Here is a 21,248-nt window from a genome sequence, read left to right on the forward strand (position 1 = left end):
TCATTTTATTTTACTAATTTTTTTTTTTTTTTTTTTTAATTTATTTTACGGCCTTGGATACAAGTCCTTATAGGCCTTATTTTACTATTATTACGTAAAAGCACAGACTGAAAAGTGAAAATTAAATTAATCATTACCACCTCACCACAGATTATGCCAGCTGGTTCATTAGACGTTTCAGTATTTTATTTTTATTACATTCTACTCTATGATTTTATTGTACTCTCTCTGCTCTGTGATTCTGATTTGACGTCTATAGCATTCAGCATAGCCCTATATTCAATGTACTCTATGGCGTCTTCATTTGTGGTCTGTGGTCTATAGTGATCTGTGATTGATTTGACGTTTGCGCTTTCTAGTCTATACTCTATAGTGATCTGTGGTTTGCACAGACCACAAATGAAGCAGACCTCTGACTCAGAACAAAGCTTTGTGCTGGTTAGAAATTTTGTATGTGTGTATAAAAATGTCATTCATAAATTTCTCGGACCTCTCTTTTACACTTGGGAAAAAATTAAATGTGGGGGGAAAGTCCTATCTCTTTCTAATTCAACACATGCATATAAATCGTAGTAAAATTAGGGATGTGCAAAAATCGTAATTAGAGAAATTAGTGCTGAAAACACACACTTGTTGAAGATTTTTTAATGTACCGATTTTAGAAATTTCCGGTTTTCTCTTACACTACTAGTGCACCTAAATTTATATTTACTTGTTAGATTTTAAGGAAAAGAAAAGCCTTTAATATATTTAAATCTATTTATTTTGTTACTGTCTGTTAATTGTGTAGTGACTCTACCACCGGTTCGGAAGGCAGATTCTACTAAGAGCCGGCAAGAAACTCAGTGGTTGCTCTTTAAAAAAAACATTATTTACAATTGTAATTATCATTCACAATCCCCAAAATTACAAATATTGTGTACATACAAATTTTAGGCTGGTGGAAAATCACTTACATATTGTTTTTCTATAACATTATGAGGATTCAATAAACAAATAAATTTGAGACAGAACAATGTAACAGAATCAACATAATATTCTTAGTTCTTTACTATTTTTTTTTTACTTGACCTTGTAAATTATTAATTATGAATCACTCATTTTAACTTAAGTATAATAAGCAACCTCTTTATAATGTGTCTCTGTAAATATTATTTATCATCACTAAAAACATATGAGGGTATATATTTCTAATGCTGGATCAGAGACCATTATAATAAAAATAAGTAAGTGTAAGTAAGGTTACCTAAAAACCTAATTGTTACCTAAAGATTGTGAGTTTTGCAAAATAATTGTTTTAAAAACAATAAAAACACAAAGCACGTACAATACTGTGAAATCCCACATTGTTTCAGTATTAAACATTTTTTTCACAAATTTAGCAATTTTTTAGCAAAAAAAAGAGCAAGATTTCTAATTAAAAGTACAAAAAGGACAGGATATCACAGGAGGCACAGATTTGTTAGGACTTGTACTTAATTATATGTATATTACTAGCAGACTTGACCATGGTTTTACCGGAATAGTAGTTTTGATTATAATGGGTGCTTGGCAGTATTTCCTATAACTCTGGGGTTACTCTTTAACGAAAATTAATACATAATAATAAATTTATATAATGACGTACATAATACATTAATACATATTTATAATTATGACGTAGCCAAGTTTTACGTATTTTAATCTTTGAAGACATAAAAAGATTTTATTTATTAGTTAAAAAAAGAAATTAGTTATGCAGTTTGGTTCCTTTATGTGGACTCGTCGACACCTTGAAGTTATGGGAAATACTCCCGAGCACCCTGTATATGTTACAGATGTAGCTTTCTAGTAAAGAGTGGATTTCTAAAATTAGTAGTGTAAGTTTTTGAGTTAACTCTTAACAAACAAAAATCTATAATAATAGTCTAACAAAAAATAAATATAATATTAGAATACAAATACCTAATAACTTACTCTTACAAAAGTTTGAAAGAATTTAAAATGGAAATTTGAAAGACTGGTAAATAGCATGAAAAATAATCTTTAATTTAAATTCCAAGTTAAGAAAATATGAATATAAACATACGGTATGAAAAAATTACTGACTTTGGTGGTGTGTAGATCTATAGCTAGCACCTTAACTTACTTTATTTTTAAGCATATCTTCCATTTCCTTTCCTTTCTTTCTAGTATCTACATTGTGCATCTTCCTATTAAAAATAATACACCATTGTCTGACTTGACAAACAACCAAAAAGCGTTAAAAAAATCCAATTTATGCTTGTCACAAGATAAGAAAGAAGTATCGAGCCGATTTTTAAATACGTTAATTAAATCTGTGTAAATGTAAACGTTACAAATTTTTGGCAATATTTCTTCAATTAAATAAATACATTGTCATACAAGACTCAAAAGATTACGAGACGGATGATAAAAAATTCTGGTACTTGCATATTATTCTCTGGATTCAATTAAAGAGTGAAATGGTTCATTTACATCAGACAATAGTGCATTTTTACAACTTTGGCAGTCTGCACTATCTAGTTTTGAAAATAAATATCTGCAAATTGCACCTGCAAAAACACAGCTTGAGTTTGAAAAACGTTTTCGGAAGGAATACAAGTATCTATGAAATCTAAATTTTGATGTTGAGATGTGTAATCAATACATTGAATATCTATTTTTGGTCTATTAATTAAACTCCTGGGAGAACCGAGCATTTTATCTTTATCGCGAGAACAATTTGCATATATAGAACTATCAGATGTCATATCATTAATTAACAATGTCTTAAATGACGAAATAAAATTGTGACAATCTGGGTGTGTATTAGAGCCACCATGACCTCTGATTTGTGAAAAAAATTCCAGGGGATCCTGGTTTAATTGCTGAAGACTCAAGAAGTTAACGCCTGAAATGTTTTTAAAATCTTTACGGTTTTTATATCGTGACAAAAGTTACGTAATGAAGTTGGCCTCATTTTTCTTGAGCCTGTAGCATCAAATTTCATTGATTGTAGTTTTTTCACTGATTCATTCCAAAACTGAAAGTGATCTGATTCTAAAGATAAAGCATTACGTAAACTGGTACTTTTATGACCACCACCATTAAGGCTATCAAACAAATTGTTCATGAATAATATTATTTCAGCAGTGAAAAAGCCATTATCAATGTTAATAGGTGGGACACTATACTATAATTATGGTCCATTCTAAATCGTTCGCATGTCTTCAAATGCATCGATAGAGAGATGTAGACTGTGTTGCTGAATACTTCTGCATGGTTGACCTGTAATGTAAAATGAAATTTGGTTAAAAATTGAACATTTAACACTGTACAATAGTATGAATAACATAATAGTAATTGTCTCGTTGGTCCAGTGCTTAGCCCGTGCGGATCACGAGGTACTAGGTTCAAGTTCTGCCTCATTGCCAAACCAAAATCTTGGAATTACCTAAATGGCTAACATTAATAAAATCTTTTTAACAAAACGACTTCAAAATAACAAAAAAAAACTTAAAAGCGAAAAATAACATAGTATGTGCTACCTTCAGATTACTTTGAAGGCGGTGGCAAGTGAGTGACATAATAATCAAAGCCGTTTCTTTAAAATCCTAAAACTTGATTGATATGATTTAATCGGCTTAAGTTACTGAATTACTGTGTTGGTACTGCCTTCAAAATGATAACGTAAATGCTAATTTATATGGAATTGAAACAGTGCAGTAGTACCTAGAGATGGCGCTGTTTCAATTCCTCATAAATTCGCATTTACGCTAACGCGACCGTCACAGTATCAAACTGCCACTAGTCCCTCTGAAGGTAGCACATACGATGTTATTTTTCCCTTTTTATTTTTAGTCGGTTAAAGTTTTTTGTTACAAAGATTTTATTTTTCTGTCTTTAGTGTGTCCTAGCATAGTGAACAAAAGCGCCACAGTACCGGAAAATTCGTTACTTTCATTTCAACACAAAATTACTGAACCGATTGTCATAAAAATTTAATGGAACCAATCTGGAACTATAATCTTTTAACAAAAAAAGAATTTTTAAAATTGGTTAAGAAAAAACAAGTGTCGAATTGAGAACCTCCTCCTTTTTTTTTAAGTTGCTTAAAAAGCCGTTAATTTACATTTTTTTGTTCTAATAATACTTTTATATCGAATCTTCGGTAAAATAATACATAAGGTTATACATTTTTAAATATATATTCATCACGCGAAGACGCGTGATTCGTGTTTTTACATTACTATTAGTAAAAAATAAACTTTAATAAAGTATTTTTCACTAGTCTTGCTCAAAAACACTGTCATATTACCACTCAACAGCGGGGCTAAACAAGCATATTAGCCTCTAGGGGCTAAAGTAATTTTGTTTTTTTAATTCTTGTCTGTTACGAGTACTAGCTAAGTACTAGCCTACTATAAAACGGAGGAGGTTTTATTCGAAAATAGAATCATTATAGGTAAGGCCCCGATTGTTTTGAAAAATAAATAAAAAACTTTAAATTGGAATAAAATGCACCGTTCTTGTCTGTGGAATGCGTTTATTTTTTTATTTCATTTTTATTGAGTTGCGAATATAGCGAGATTTGAAGACATGGGACATCCTTTACGGTGTAATTTAACCTTTGCCTTTTTCTCATGTGAAAAAAATAAAATTAAAAAGCGGGAATTTAAAAAACAATTGGCGTGAATAATACACACTTGATTTTTTACAGGAATTCATTGTAAATTTGTGACCGTAACTTACATATTTTTCAACAATAATTGTTATTGTTGTTTTCATCTAGTGAGAATGGTGATCTTAATTTGGAGATGGATGAAATCTTCAATCTGTTACCATCAAAGTCGAAACGCATTTACTTAAATACTTTCCTACGATACCTACGAATACCTACGAAAAATTTAATAAGTGGAGAAAACAACAACGAATGGATTCACTTACGAAAGGAGTTTTTTAAACTATTATCTCCCACGTTTACCTCACATACTCATTATTCATCTTCACAGTAGTCGGAAATTATGTTACCGGGTAAAAGCATTGTCCTTAATATCCAAAATTGTAGACTTTGTACATTTAATTTTCAATTAAAATAAATCATTGAACATGTACTAAACTATTTTATTTTCTCGCAATCGTAGTAAAAAGCAGAATGTAACACATGGGGCTAAACCCATTATAAACTCGGTTTCCATTTTTAGAGCCCTCGCCTTACGTCTCGGGCTCTAAAAATAGCTCGTATATAATGGGTCTTTTTAGCCCCTTGTATAACAATCTACTATTTTAGAAGACTAGCGGATGGCCGCGACTTCGTCCGCCCTTAAACCTCTTCTTACGAAAACGGGAGTAGCTTCTCCCGTTTTCCCTACATACGTTTACCCTTCACTACTCTACTCCTATTGACCGTAGTGTGATGAAAAGTATACTATACCCAGGAGTATGAAGAATAATTGTACCAAGTTTCGTTAAAATCCGTTGAGCAGTTTTTGTTATAACGAACATACACACAGACAGACAGACCGATATTTGATGTTTTATTGTGACCAGAACGCGTTGTGAGCTATTTTTCCGCTCCGGTCCCGCTTGAGCTATTCGGTGCGCGGCCGGATTTTGCGCTTTTTATGTGCTTGGGTATAATGCCTAGCCCAAGCCACGGTCGGAGGCCCTACCACAAACCCCCGGCCGAAGGCCGGGGTATAATTAGGCGCGTGGGCCAAGGCAGCGCGTTTTATGTGCTTGGGTGAAATGCCTAGCCAAATCAAAAATCAAAATCTACTTCACTATAAGAAAGTTCTGCGTAGTTTTACTTTACAATTAATGGGTATACACTCAATCATCCCCTGTTTTCCTAACCATAGAGTTGGATTTTTTTCCAAATTTATCATCATCGTCATCATCATATCAGCCGATGGACGTCCACTGTAGGACATAGGCCTTTTGTAGGGACTTCCAAACATCACAATCCTGAGCAGTCCGTTTTGATAATTTTGTTTTGTTAGAAAGGAAATATAATGAAAAAAAATATATTTCGAATTAGGTCCCAAATAAATTTCAAATACGAAAAAAAAATCCCCTAATTGAATGTATACCTACCCATTAATTGTAAAGTAAACCCACGAATAACTTTTTATATTATAGTCAGATTTTAATAATTTTTCTTTTATTTTAGATATGACTTCAAAATTAGTCTCATATTAGTTTAAAAAAAAGTTACTACCCTAAGGGTGAGAAAATAGGGGTGATATATTCATCATTAGCCGACGTCTCGCAGGTTCACCCGCGTAATTCTCTTTTCCGTGGGAATATGAAGCCTGTAAAACTAACAAATAATGGAGCTTTCTAGTATGTTAAAATAATTTTCATAATCGGTGTAGTAGATCAAGCGATTACCCCTACAATACCCAAAACTTTACCATTTTATAGCATTTTAGTAGAGATTTCAGTCATGTAATGCCCGTTTCCTTAAGAATATGAGGATAATATATAGTTTAAGGCACTCACAGATAACGTGGCTTTCTAGTGGTATAAAAATTTTTCAAAATCGGTGCTGTAGATCCAGAGATTACCCCTACAATATCTTTACCTCATTATAATATTTTAAAAGACGCCCCGCGGTTTTACTCGCGTAGTTCCCGTTTCCGAGAGAATATGTGGATAGAATAGCCTATGACACTAGCAAATAACGTAGCTTTTTATTGGTAAAAAAATATTAAAAATCGGTTTAGTGGATCCAGAGATAACCCCTTAAAATTCCTCAAACTTTTTTTAGCAGACGCCCTGCGGTTTTCTCCTCGGAGTATGGGAATAAAATATAGCTTATAATACTAATAAATAATGTAGTTTTCTATTATTAACAGAATATTTAAATTCAGTTCAGTAGATCCAGAGTCTACCCTCTAAAACCTCACAAATTTTACCTCTTTACAATATTAGTATAGACTAGCGAACGCGGTTACGAATAGCGGTTTCACCCGCGTAATTCCCGTTCCCGTGAGAATACGGAGATAAATTATAGCTTTTAACACTCACAAATAACGAGGCTTTATAGTGTTAAAAGAATTTTGAATATCGGTTAAGTAGATCCAGAGATTAACCCTTAAAATCCCACAAACTTTACCTGTATAATATTAGTATGTTTAGAAAGTAAAGATTCACAGAGTATTTATTGATAACTCGTAGATTTTAATTCTAATGCTGAGTAGATTCGACTTCAAAACTTTAACGTTCCCACGAAACTGAAAAATAACATTATAATATTTTCTACCTATGGATCACTTTGTTCGTTTTTTTCGTTTATGAAAAAACCACATGAATGACAAAAAGAATGTCTGAGACAAAAATCTTTACGATACGCCTTGAATTAATAGATCACAGGCTTGACACCGACTTCAAAGTGATCAATAGGTAGAAATTATTATAATGTTATTTTTCCCTTTTTAGTTGCGTGGGTACGTTAAAGTTTTAAAGTCGGTTGTATTTAAAAACAAATTATGTGTAGGTATAAAGGAGGGATAGTACATTAAGGCAAAAATAGGAATAGCGCAATAGATTATTTTCCTTTACATCCAATGCAGTATATCACATAAACGCTAAATACAATAGTTTGATTGTGAATTATATAACCATCTGATTAGATTGCAATAATGTACCAATGTAACCAAAATATGAAAAAAGTATAGAAGACAATATTATTATAATAATATGGTGGTGTTCTTTATGAAATTTTAAACTAAACTGCATTCAAAGTTCAATTTCGCACATTTTGTGGCTTGATACATAACAGCTTAACACCGTCCAAATAAAATGACGTACTTCAACATGTTTTCTGGTGAACTGACAATTTTAGTAGGTATAGAAACACGAATATCAAGTTTGACAGCGTTTCATACTCTATTACCTACAAAAATGATGATGAAATGACATACAAAAAATTTTAATTTACTATAATTATAAAATTCATTATTATTTACATAAGTAAACTTAAATCCTTATCAAAATTAATTACCTAATAATCAAGAGGATATTATAGAGATAAGATTTGCCTTTTACAGTATGTTAATTAGTCATATAGTTTCGAAGATAATACAAAATTTCAGCAAAGACGCAAAAATGCCGCTAAAAGACGCCCCGCTGTTTCCCCCTCATATGTGGTCTCAGCATGGTGTTATTCACTATAGTTTTCTCCGATCTGGTCAAGCAATAACAGCAGATGTCTATTGTGCCGAACTCCGAACCATGTTGACAAAACTAGCAGTTAAACAGCCCCGACTTATGAATCGATCTTCACCATTATTGCTCCACGACAACGCGAGACCTCACACAGCACGAGAAACCATTTTAACCCTTCAGGAACTGCAGTTAGAAACTATTCGTCATACTCCGTATTCACCAGACCTTGCTCCAACGGACTACCATTTTTTTCGTGATTTGGACAATTATCTACGTGACAAGAAGTTTTCTTCCCAGGAGGCAGTACAAAATGCTTTCACACAGTTTTTGCAGTCTAGATCGTCGGAGTTCTATCGCAAAGGCATTAATGACTTTCCCATTAGATGGCAGCAATGTATAGATAATAATGGCAACTATTTTGATAAAATAAATTTGTTAAAAATTAAAAAATAAACAATTTAGATTTTCAGTACAGATCGGCAATTTCATACTTTAACCCCTAATATGATCGAACTGAGGCCCAAAACACTTTTTTGTTATTTTTTGTCTGTTTGTCTACCGCGCACCACGCTAAAACTACTGAATGAATTCAAATGAAACTTAAGTAAAATTAGTGGACTATTTACTTTAAAAAACTTGCAAAAATATATATAGAAGGTTGTGAAATAGGGATTGCAAGTTTACATCGCTTTTCACGCGGAAAGAAGTCGCGGGGGTCCGTTAGTTATTTATAAAAATCATAATATATTGGTAACTTGAATTATAAAATTTCATTGGTAAATTAAAAATTTACCTTGACTTTGCGGCTGCTCAATGCAGAACTAGCAAAAGCAAACAAAAGAAAAACAAGATCAGCAAGCCACGCCTACTAGTCAAAAGTTCATTTCTTCCTTTAGTGGCCGAATAAATACTAAAAGCCAATATGATACAGCTGATGTTCTATAGCTCGTACAAGATTGTTAGTCATCACCACGCGACATCGCGTTACCGGCCTCAGCGTAAAAGGCCGTTTCACGCGACGTCGTGTGATGTGGCACTGAACTTGTTAAGAGAAATTTTAGTAGCAGGAGACACTTGGTGGTGTCAGACTCAGACCTGCGTGCCCCAGAGAGAAATCCTGGTCATTACCTAATGGTGATGTTATTATATCTAATATAAATATTGTTATAAAATAAATAAATAAAAATAAAAAGAGATGACATGATTACACAACTTAAATTCCTAACAAAAGGTAGCTACTGTAAATCGTTGAAGAGTTCCGTTAAGTGTCTTTCGTATTCCTAACCAGACCCCTAATGACAGTCACAACCCATCTAGGTGAAAACTCCTCATCAATACAAATGAATCAAACCCAATCACAAAGTAGCTACTTAAAACTGTTGAGGAATTCCATTAACTGTCCTTAATCTTCATCATCATACAACAACATACTTACACACTTACACACAAAATCTTCGTGAAGTGTGATGGTGTGATATAAAACATATGAAAATATACATAGAAGTGGCGAAAGGGTTGAAAGTGTGTTTAGATTTTCACACGGACGAAGTTGCGGATTTCCGCTAGTAATAATTATAATTAACTTGCTCTTAAATTAATGAAAATAAATTTGATTAATTACCATAGAAAAATCAGATATGGTAAATATATTTTATATAACATTTTATAAACAAACCATACATAATTTAAAATAAATAAGTTATAAAAAGACATGTGTTATCTACCTTCATTTCTAATTTATTTGTTGGTAAACAGTACTCATTAAGAAAGGCTGTAGTATAACAAATGAATTGACTAAAAATGGCTATGTAGTTAGTCTGTATCTGTACACCATAGAAGGTGCGAGAGGATCACCATGAATCCATGGAATGCTAAAATATTTGTCTCATACTTGTGCATTATATGAATATCTCTGTGAGCTTTGTTCAAATTTTTTTTGGCGCACCTACTAACAGTAAACCTCCGAAACCCCTCCATATTAAATTTCATTTAAATTGTTGGAACTTTTTCAGAGATTCAGCTTGTATATACACAAGGAATGCTTGTTTAAAGGTATTAAAAAGGGATTAAAACAACTTGCCTTCATCTTGTCATAAGAAGTTGGCCTAATGTGTTTATCCGTCAGGGTTGTGGTTCTTGCACGTCCGGCTTCACCATATGTAGCATAGAGCTCCTCAATGATGGACCACTGTGCACGTTGATTGCCAATAAGTAGGTCTTTTTTCTGAAAATTGTTTTGAAAACATTTTAATAAATGTGGTACATCATACATGTGATATATTTTATTATTATTATATATATAACAAATCATTACTATTATTACGGTTAATAAGTAAATCTCAGATATTAATGAATTTATTGCTGCAACATTAACAGACCGTTGATCTGAGACAGTACATCTCACTCCATATCCTGATTTAAATATAGCATCAAGAAGTTCTTTAAGAATATTTTTTAAATTCAAAGTTTTAATTCCATCTCAGACAAAATAAAAAGCTAAAGGTAGTTTCCAAGAAGAAAATATCCCACACAGCATAAAAACTAAAACTTAATCAGCAACATTATTTGTTCTGACACCACCTCCTATATCCTCAAAACCTTGAATAACACCTGTATGAAAGTATAACATTTTGGACTAATTTTAGATAAGGAAAGTGCAAAAATTTTTTCATCATTGGTAGATATATCTAGCACCTCTGAATTTAACACCAGATAATCTTAATTGTGAGTCTACTAATACCTTTTCAAAATGACTTAACAGGGGATACTTTGATACAAAAAGTTTTAATTTAGTTAAAGATTGATATTTAGCCTTTAATCTGTTAAGTTGAGTTTTATTTTTTAGTTGTTTCTTTAATGATTATTATTAGCTTGACGTGAATTTTTCTTACGAAGAGTTTCAAACTTATCTTCCGGGACTCTATGAACAAAATCTAGCTTTCTACATGACTTGAGTCTGTTATATGACCTAACGTGCACTGGTATGTTTTCTAAAGCAGACTCACAATTAGCAGGTATGGAATCAGCTTGACTCGCAGTTGAAGTCTGTAAAGTAGACTCAACATCAGTTTGTAAATTGGAATTTTCAATAACATTGACCGGAGACAATATTGAAAACTGTTCTTTACCACTGTCAGACTGACTCTCTGAAATTTAATGGGTTTGAAGATGTCTGTCTGTATGTAATGTGAAAGTAGATGGAATATGGTCGACTATTGTACAGGAATTCATTACAATGAATGGAAAAAAAATCTAGAAATTTTGAAATTACAGATGGTGGTGAAATAGTATTTGGATCAGATTGAAGGGGTTGATTAGGAGTAGATAGTGTAATTCTAAATTTAAAGTAGGAATAGCATCCTTTGTCAATCTATGATAATTACATACCTGGGTAGAAAGTGGTTTTCACAAATTTTAACGTTTTCTAACTGCCTACGAGTATATCCGCCTACGAGTATTCCGTAATATTGGACAATTGATGAACCATGCCTCCCATCTAGTGTTATCACTATCAGTAAAAGGTACAGCACGTAATTTGATCGCGTTTTACACTTGGGAATAACACATTGCCTCATTTTTAATTTAAAACAAAATTACTTTAATCAATAACCAAGCACGAATCGAACTACATTGTATATCTTTTTATTAATCAAAATTTATTTAAATAGTGAAGATAATTAATTAACAAGAAAGATTTATCCTTATTATTAGTAATTCCAGCGGCGCTCATGCGAATTTCAATGATTTCAATTATTGAAAAGTCAAAACCAATCTTTCGCACTCAGAATACAGAAAACCACCAGAAGCCACGTTTAGATGTCATTCTATAGTGCGCAGTGTGTCCGAAAATTGTACACAACAGCCTGCACTCGTCGCAATTCTCACCCGCGTAATGTTGCTAGTACATGAGGCTGTTAAATTTTTCCCTATTTTGTGGTAAAAATTTATAATGTTAAAAGGAAAACAATAAGTGTACAGTTCATCACATTAAATGTTAACTTGTATGGTAAATAATAAAAACAGTGGGACCGGTTTTCTAGTGATTGCTAAGAGTCAGCAAGAAAATAAACTCTAAAAAATTTAAGACAAGGACAAATAAATAATAGATATAATAAGACGGTTATTATAAAACTTATCAACTAACAATCAAAAGAAATACATATTTACAATAATAATTTTATATATTCCATATAATTATATAATATTATTATTATAAATATGTATTTCAATCGCGTGCACAGTTATTATTATCTCGTCTTATTTCTCTAATTTTTATGTCTTTTAAAATTTAAGTATAAATAAGGCCATTTAATTGGTTTAATATCTTTTAAGAATGTGTTTTGAAGATAAAAATATTTTATTTAATCCTCTTGCTCAAACAAACAAGCAAACAAGTAGGTACACAAACAAACACACGAAAACAAACAAATGTGCAAACAAACACACAAACAGACAAGAACGAACGAACTTATTATAATATAGCACGCCATTGTTATTTGTAAAATTTTAAAGCTTTAAGATTATTTTACACTTTACACACTACACTTTATCTGCGCTGATTACCACAATTTTATTTCAACTTAATTGCCGGAACCTATGCCTACCTATTTAGTTGATTAATATTTTACATAAATAATAAATCCTTGAATTGAAATTAAAAGTAGGGAAAATCAAAACAATTACATTGGCAACACTTGAAATGAAGTCATCGGTTTCTATGACAACTAAATTCACGTAAAAATTATTCATTATTTTAACATAAGAATATTTATTTGTGCTACTTACACGTGAAATGTGATCCTATTCAGTTTCTTTTTTTTACCAACGGCATTTTTACACGAAGGAATAGCACAAGACGGCTTAATTTAATTAAATTTGTCACCTGTATAGCACGTCAAACAACACGACAAACACAGAGTGAGTAATCGTAAAATGTGTAGTTTAAATGGCTTCACTTCTTTGCGCTATCACTCCTTCTGGTGGTTTTCTGTATTCTGAGCTTTCGCAGTAAAATTACAATGGCGGCGCAGGCACGAGGCAACAAATTCAAAACAATGTTACACACGTGGTATAAACACATTTCTCTTTCATTCATAAAAGCTATTATTTTTCTTTGTGTAAATTTGACCAATCACATCAGTTCTTCGATACTTAGAATTGTAACAGTGTGCAAGTTTATTTAAGTGTACAGGTGAAAGAGATAGGCATGGCCACCACCTACTACAGCCCATAACAAGGAGAAGGATGGAGATATCTCTCTCTTTTGTTAGTAAAGGATGGAGGATTCTCATTTTTTATTCTACGGTTGGGAGGGCCTGGTGGTTTGCGCATCGCTGCTGAAGTAGCACGATATTTATTATTTAAATATTTAAATTTTAATTAATTTTAATATAGTCCCGAAGTCTTAAGGTTCGCTTCGCTGAACTAATGATTTTACTATTGTTTAAAGTTAAAGTTATTAAACAATATTTAATTTTAATTTATAACATAGTCCTGAACAAAGATTTACGATTTGCTACAAGCCCTGCAGCCGTTAGGAGTATTATATATAGTGTTTTGTGCCCTGCAGTCCTGAAGCTTTCATGCAAGGAATACTGTCTCAAACTTTAGTTTAGGGCTTTACTATCTATAAATCAGCTTACGTGCATTCTCTCAGCATAGAAAACGTTCATAATTATGGAGTTTAGCAACACAATCAGTGATTTAGGAACGAGAGTAGAAACAAGTCAGCCTGTATCGACAGCACATGTAAGTGTCTCCAGTTTATGTTTAATAATTTTGTTATATTGTGTAAATGGATGCGATGGAGCGAGCTATGCTTGGGGTTTGTCTGCGTGATCGAATTAGAAATGAGGAGATCCACAGACGAACTAAAGTCACTGATACAGCTCAGCGAGTCGCGAAGCTGAACTGCTGAAGGGGTAGTGGGCAGGCCACATAGTTCGAAGAGCCAATGGACGTTGGGGTCCCAAGTTGCTAAAATGGTGACCCCGCACCGAAAACGCAGTGTTGGTTGATCTCCCACTAAGTGGACCGAAGACATCGAGCGGGTTGCAGGGAGCCGCTGAGCCGCTGGATGCTGGCGGCTCGAGACCGTTGTGTTTGGAAGTCCATGCAAGAGGCCCAGCAGTGGACGTCCTTCGGCTGACAATGCTGATGATGATGATATCCTGTAAATATGACCAATATCCCTATTCCCCTTGAGCTATAGCTTGGCAAGCTGGTTGATGACATTACCATGATATGCGGGCGACGGGAGGGAAGACTGCGTGGGTGTGAAATTGTGCGTGTGGGGAAGTGAGGTGCATCAGTTGTGGGTTTTTCATTGATCGCTACACGGCCTGCACGGATCATCGGGAATGTTACGAACGAACATGCTAAGCTATGGTGAAGTTTTTTTTTTGAGATATAGAATTAACAGACATTCTATACCTGCGACTGGGTACTTTCGTCAAATTTGGGTTCAATTCAATTTTTGATTTTATGGCTTGCTGCTGTACCAACTGGGTACAATTTAATTCGCCAATGTCGCGTGGGTAAGGAAGACACACTTTTAGAGGTTGATCGGTGTAAGCTGGGAATCAAGAATTGATTATTATTCAGCTTAATTTTGACACTATAAATAGCGGATTTTTTTTTTTTTTGTTAGTGTGGATGTTAGTCACATTTCTGAAAGAACACAAAATTAATATTGTTAACACATATAATATTTACAGCTTAATGTTATTACATTGAATATATTTAGTTTTTTGTTTGATTTTTCTTATTTTTGTCTATTTTTACTGTGGTGTTCTGTTCTTTTTAATTTTTTATGTACATTTTTTTTAATTAGTGTAACTGGATTTATCCGTGCTAATTAATAATAAATAAATAAATAACAATAGAAGCTGTTCTGGTGTGTGGTGGAAGTACCGCTTCACTTTCTTTCTTACTTCAGTAAAATGTTTACTGATATAATGTTTGTTGTCCGCAGTTCTGCGTGGTATGCTTGGTCACAGATTGTAAATTGTACCCTCTGAGCAAATACGGTCTGGCAGAGGCGTACCACAAGTTGACTGATAAATCTGTAAGTTACTTTTAAATCTATACTAATCTGTACTTATCTATCTAATCTATTTATTAGGTTAGGCTAATAGTCCACCACGCTGGCCCAATGCGGATTGGCAGAGACCGTTTGAGACAAGTGATATTTAATTTCTTAAAATGCACACAACTGAAAAGTTGGAAGTGCGTGTCCCGTACCGGATTCGAACCCACACCCTCCGGAGTCGGAGGCAGAGGTCATATCCACTGGGCTATCACGACTCTCTATCTATACTAATATTAAAAAGCTGAAGAGTTTGTTAGAACACGCTAATCTTAGGAACTACTGGTCCGATTTGAAAAATTCTTTCAGTGTTAGATAGCCCATTTATCGAGGAGGGCTATAGGCTATATATTATCCCAATATTTCTATGGCAATGGGAACTATGGACCATGCACAAAGACTTAAGTGGAGATGGGCAGGCCACCTTGGCAGGCTAAAGGACAAACGGTGGACTAAGAAAATTACCTACTGGAAAGGTCCACTTGGTAAAAGGAAGGTAGGAAGGCCTATAGGAAGGTGGGTAGATGACATTACCGCAGTGGCTGGCCAAGGTTGGATGGAGCTCACAAAAGAAAGGGACAATTGGAAAAAGATGGAGGAGGCTTATACCCGAAGGGGCCCATTATTAACTAGTACATAAATTAACTATTTAGATAAATATATAGATTAGTTAGAATAGTTTTAAGATATTGTTAAGTATTGTTAAGTTAAATGGGAAAATAAAGCTTATTATATAATGGGAACCATGCTGGTGAAACCACACGGCGTCAGCTAGTGATAAATACTGATAGCTATTTTTCATTAAGAACATAGATCTGGCTGTGTTTGTATTGTGCTTTTCTTTTTTTTTTTTTTTATTCTTGACAAGTTAGCCCTTGACTACACTCCCACCTGAAGGTAAATGATGATGCAGTCCAAGATAGAAGCGGGCTAACTTGTTAGGAGGAGGATGAAAATCCACACTCCTTTCGGTTTCTACATGACATCGTACCGGAACGCTAAATCGCTTGGCGGTACGTCTTTGTCGGTAGGGTGGTAACTAGCCACGGCCGAAGCCTCCCACCTTCCTCTTGACAAAATCATGATGAAATAAAATAAATCAAAATTAATTTATTTCAATTAGACTTAGTCAAGTTAGGTCATGTTTTAATGGTGATAAGTACAATCGAAAACTTTAAATTAAAGTTACAAGGGTTCCAAAAGCACCTTGGTCTTGGTTCATTTATTTTTGTTTACCATTTTACGAACTTATCCAGAACTAAGTACACAGTCATATAGTGCAGTTCAACACCGAGCTTTTTTACCATTTATATAATCACTAGCGGACGCCCGCGACTTCGTCCGCGTAAAAATTGATGTAAACTTCTCTACCTCTACCTTACCCTGCTCGTAAACCTACCCAACCCTACCCTACCCTACCCTACCCCTACCTTACTCCTACCCTACCGCTAACGCTATCCCTTCCCTCCCCCCACCTTACCCTACCCTAACCCTACCCGTAACCTATCCATACCCTATCCTACCCTACCCCTAATCTACCCCTACCCTACCCCTACCTTACTCCTACCCTACCACTAACCCTAACCCTTCCCTACCCCTACCTTATCCCTACCCTAACCCTACCCTACCCGTATCCTACCCCTACCCTACCCGTACCCTACCCCTACCCTACCCGTACCCTACCCCCACCCTACCCTACCCTATACGTTCCATATCCTTCCCCTACCTCTACCTTGCCCCTACCCTACACTACCCCTACCTTATCCGTACCCTACCCTACCCTACCCTACACTTTCCCTAAATTACCCCTACCCTACCTCTATCCTACAACTTCCCTACCTCTATCCTATCCCTACCCTCAGCAAAATTGGTCCAGCCTTTTGTGCGTGGTGCTATGACCAAAAGACTATAATTTCCCAAGCGACTTCTATGCTAATACTATAAAGAGGTAAAGTTTGTGTGGTTGTCGGGGGTAATCTCTGGATCTACTGGACCGATTTGGAAAATCCTTTTACCAATAGAAAGCTACATTATTTGCGAGTGTCATAGGCTATGTTTGGTCCTCATATTCATACGGGAACGGGAACCACGTAATTGAAACCGCGGGGCGTCATATAGCGGCATTTCTGCGACTTTCAGAAATTTTGTATTATCTCCGAAACTATATAACTAATTAACATACTGTAAAGGGCAAATCTTATCTCTATAATATCCTTGTGATTATTAAATCATTTATTTTGATAAGGATTTAAGTTAGTTGTGTAAATAATGACGTAAACCTTAGTTTAAAATTTAAATAATTTATTAAAGTACTAAAGGTACTATATCTGCTAAAATATAAAAGATAGATATATGGTGTCGCGGACTTTTTTGTAGAACTTTTAAAGGTTCAAAAAGCCTCCATACATTTATTTCAGTTATACGCAATGGTTGAGGCAGCGCATGCGAATAAGTAAGTTTTTCGGTCTGACCTGTAAGAGAAAACCCGCGATATCTCAGTAGTTATATATGATAGAAATATAAAATATAGCCTATAGCACTCCCCGATAACGTAGCATTCTACTGGTGAAAGAATTTTTAAAATCGGTCCAGTAGTTCCGAAGATTACCCCATTTCAAAAAATTGTTACAAACTTACAAACTTACAAACTTACAAACTTTACCTCTTTATAATATTAGTATAGAAGTATAGATTACCACTATATAATAATAATAATAATAAAAGTCATCTTTAATACTTGGACCTTGCTCACGAGATTACCGCCATGTGGAATGTTGAGTCAACTATTATTGTTCCGATAGTTGTTTCAGTCAATGGTCTTATAGCGAAAAGCTTCGACCAACACCTTAAGAAGCTTTCGCTTAACTGTTGGATCAAGAGTCGGATACAGAAGGCAGTGATTCTTGAGACGGCGCGTATTTTGAGGAGGTTCCTCACTCTGGAGCCCGGTTGCTTGGGCACTCAAATGTCCCGCAGCGGGAGGGTTGAATTTTTTTTATAAATTTTTAATAATATTTTGTATTTTATACTTATATTGTTAAAAATTAAAAAAAAAAGAAGTAATAAATAAATGAGAGAGTAATAAAAGCCTTCATTCAGAGTTTGTATTTACATTTTGTTTGTAAATGGCTATGTAGTTAGTCTGTACGCCGTAGAAGTAGGTGCGAGAGGATTACCAGCAAAATCTCTCTATAACTTGCTTAAAGACCTTGGCCTCTCTAGAAGTGCAGCTAGTTCTATATTAGAACGAGTATCCAAAGCTGCTCTAATAGGTACCTACTAAAATTGGATAGGCAGGGAGAACAACACGAGCAGAGAAGGGGGGTGTTTTTTTGTTTTTTGTTAAGTGATTTGTACGGTTTATTTAACACTTTGACACAAGATTTAACATTAACAGTCCTTAAAAGTAGATGTTTTATTTTAAAATAACTTTATTTTATATATATATTTTATTTACTACAGTACATCATTTTATTTTACTAATTTTTTTTTTTTTTTTTTTAATTTATTTTACGGCCTTGGATACAAGTCCTTATAGGCCTTATTTTACTATTATTACGTAAAAGCACAGACTGAAAAGTGAAAATTAAATTAATCATTACCACCTCACCACAGATTATGCCAGCTGGTTCATTAGACGTTTCAGTATTTTATTTTTATTACATTCTACTCTATGATTTTATTGTACTCTCTCTGCTCTGTGATTCTGATTTGACGTCTATAGCATTCAGCATAGCCCTATATTCAATGTACTCTATGGCGTCTTCATTTGTGGTCTGTGGTCTATAGTGATCTGTGATTGATTTGACGTTTGCGCTTTCTAGTCTATACTCTATAGTGATCTGTGGTTTGCGCATCGCTGCTGAAGTAGCACGATATTTATTATTTAAATATTTAAATTTTAATTAATTTTAATATAGTCCCGAAGTCTTAAGGTTCGCTTCGCTGAACTAATGATTTTACTATTGTTTAAAGTTAAAGTTATTAAACAATATTTAATTTTAATTTATAACATAGTCCTGAACAAAGATTTACGATTTGCTACAAGCCCTGCAGCCGTTAGGAGTATTATATATAGTGTTTTGTGCCCTGCAGTCCTGAAGCTTTCATGCAAGGAATACTGTCTCAAACTTTAGTTTAGGGCTTTACTATCTATAAATCAGCTTACGTGCATTCTCTCAGCATAGAAAACGTTCATAATTATGGAGTTTAGCAACACAATCAGTGATTTAGGAACGAGAGTAGAAACAAGTCAGCCTGTATCGACAGCACATGTAAGTGTCTCCAGTTTATGTTTAATAATTTTGTTATATTGTGTAAATGGATGCGATGGAGCGAGCTATGCTTGGGGTTTGTCTGCGTGATCGAATTAGAAATGAGGAGATCCACAGACAAACTAAAGTCACTGATACAGCTCAGCGAGTCGCGAAGCTGAACTGCTGAAGGGGTAGTGGGCAGGCCACATAGTTCGAAGAGCCAATGGACGTTGGGGTCCCAAGTTGCTAAAATGGTGACCCCGCACCGAAAACGCAGTGTTGGTTGATCTCCCACTAAGTGGACCGAAGACATCGAGCGGGTTGCAGGGAGCCGCTGAGCCGCTGGATGCTGGCGGCTCGAGACCGTTGTGTTTGGAAGTCCATGCAAGAGGCCCAGCAGTGGACGTCCTTCGGCTGACAATGCTGATGATGATGATATCCTGTAAATATGACCAATATCCCTATTCCCCTTGAGCTATAGCTTGGCAAGCTGGTTGATGACATTACCATGATATGCGGGCGACGGGAGGGAAGACTGCGTGGGTGTGAAATTGTGCGTGTGGGGAAGTGAGGTGCATCAGTTGTGGGTTTTTCATTGATCGCTACACGGCCTGCACGGATCATCGGGAATGTTACGAACGAACATGCTAAGCTATGGTGAAGTTTTTTTTTTGAGATATAGAATTAACAGACATTCTATACCTGCGACTGGGTACTTTCGTCAAATTTGGGTTCAATTCAATTTTTGATTTTATGGCTTGCTGCTGTACCAACTGGGTACAATTTACTTCGCCAATGTCGCGTGGTAAGGAAGACACACTTTTAGAGGTTGATCGGTGTAAGCTGGGAATCAAGAATTGATTATTAATCAGCTTAATTTTGACACTATAAATAGCGGATTTTTTTTTTTTTTGTTAGTGTGGATGTTAGTCACATTTCTGAAAGAACACAAAATTAATATTGTTAACACATATAATATTTACAGCTTAATGTTATTACATTGAATATATTTAGTTTTTTGTTTGATTTTTCTTATTTTTGTCTATTTTTACTGTGGTGTTCTGTTCTTTTTAATTTTTTATGTACATTTTTTTTAATTAGTGTAACTGGATTTATCCGTGCTAATTAATAATAAATAAATAAATAACAATAGAAGCTGTTCTGGTGTGTGGTGGAAGTACCGCTTCACTTTCTTTCTTACTTCAGTAAAATGTTTACTGATATAATGTTTGTTGTCCGCAGTTCTGCGTGGTATGCTTGGTCACAGATTGTAAATTGTACCCTCTGAGCAAATATGGTCTGGCAGATGCGTACCACAACTTGACTGATAAATCTGTAAGTTACTTTTAAATCTATACTAATCTGTACTTATCTATTTAATCTATACGTTTTCAACTCATATACGGGTCACTGCTGAGCTCGAGTCTCCTCTCAGAATGAGAGGGGTTAGGCCAATAGTCACACGCTGGCCCTATGTGGATTGGCAGACTTAACACACGCAGAGAATTAAGAAATTCTCTGGTGTGCAGGTTTCCTCACGATGTTTTCCTTCACCGTTTGAGACACGTGATATTTAATTTTTTAAAATGCACTCAACTGAAAAGTTAGAAGTGCATGCCCCGTACCGGATTCGAACCCACACCCTTCGGAGTCGGAGGCAGAGGTCATATCCACTGGGCTATCACGACTCTCTATCTAATCTATACTAATATTAAAAAGTTCGAACGCGCTAATCTCAGGAACTACTGGTC

General features: G+C 34.6%; 1 protein-coding gene across 4 annotated transcripts in view; it reads left to right on the plus strand.

Annotated features, from left to right (window-relative positions):
• The first annotated feature begins 13,493 nt into the window (after positions 1-13,493).
• LOC112055519 (zinc finger protein ZFP2) overlaps positions 13,494-21,248 on the plus strand; it is a 29,537-nt gene continuing 21,782 nt past the window's right edge. For 2 of the 4 annotated variants that reach the window (XM_052890315.1, XM_052890316.1), the window contains exons 1-3: positions 13,501-13,902; positions 15,128-15,220; positions 20,740-20,832. In XM_052890315.1, the coding sequence (XP_052746275.1) occupies positions 13,831-13,902; positions 15,128-15,220; positions 20,740-20,832 (258 nt within the window). In that variant the 5' untranslated portion in view covers positions 13,501-13,830. Of the gene's footprint in view, positions 13,903-15,127; positions 15,221-19,061; positions 19,177-19,404; positions 19,516-20,739; positions 20,833-21,248 lie in introns of those variants that run through there. The other 2 variants (XM_052890318.1, XM_052890317.1) reach the window with 2 other exon arrangements.

This window comes from Bicyclus anynana, chromosome 27, assembly GCF_947172395.1.
Source record: "Bicyclus anynana chromosome 27, ilBicAnyn1.1, whole genome shotgun sequence".
NCBI lineage: Eukaryota > Metazoa > Arthropoda > Insecta > Lepidoptera > Nymphalidae > Bicyclus > Bicyclus anynana.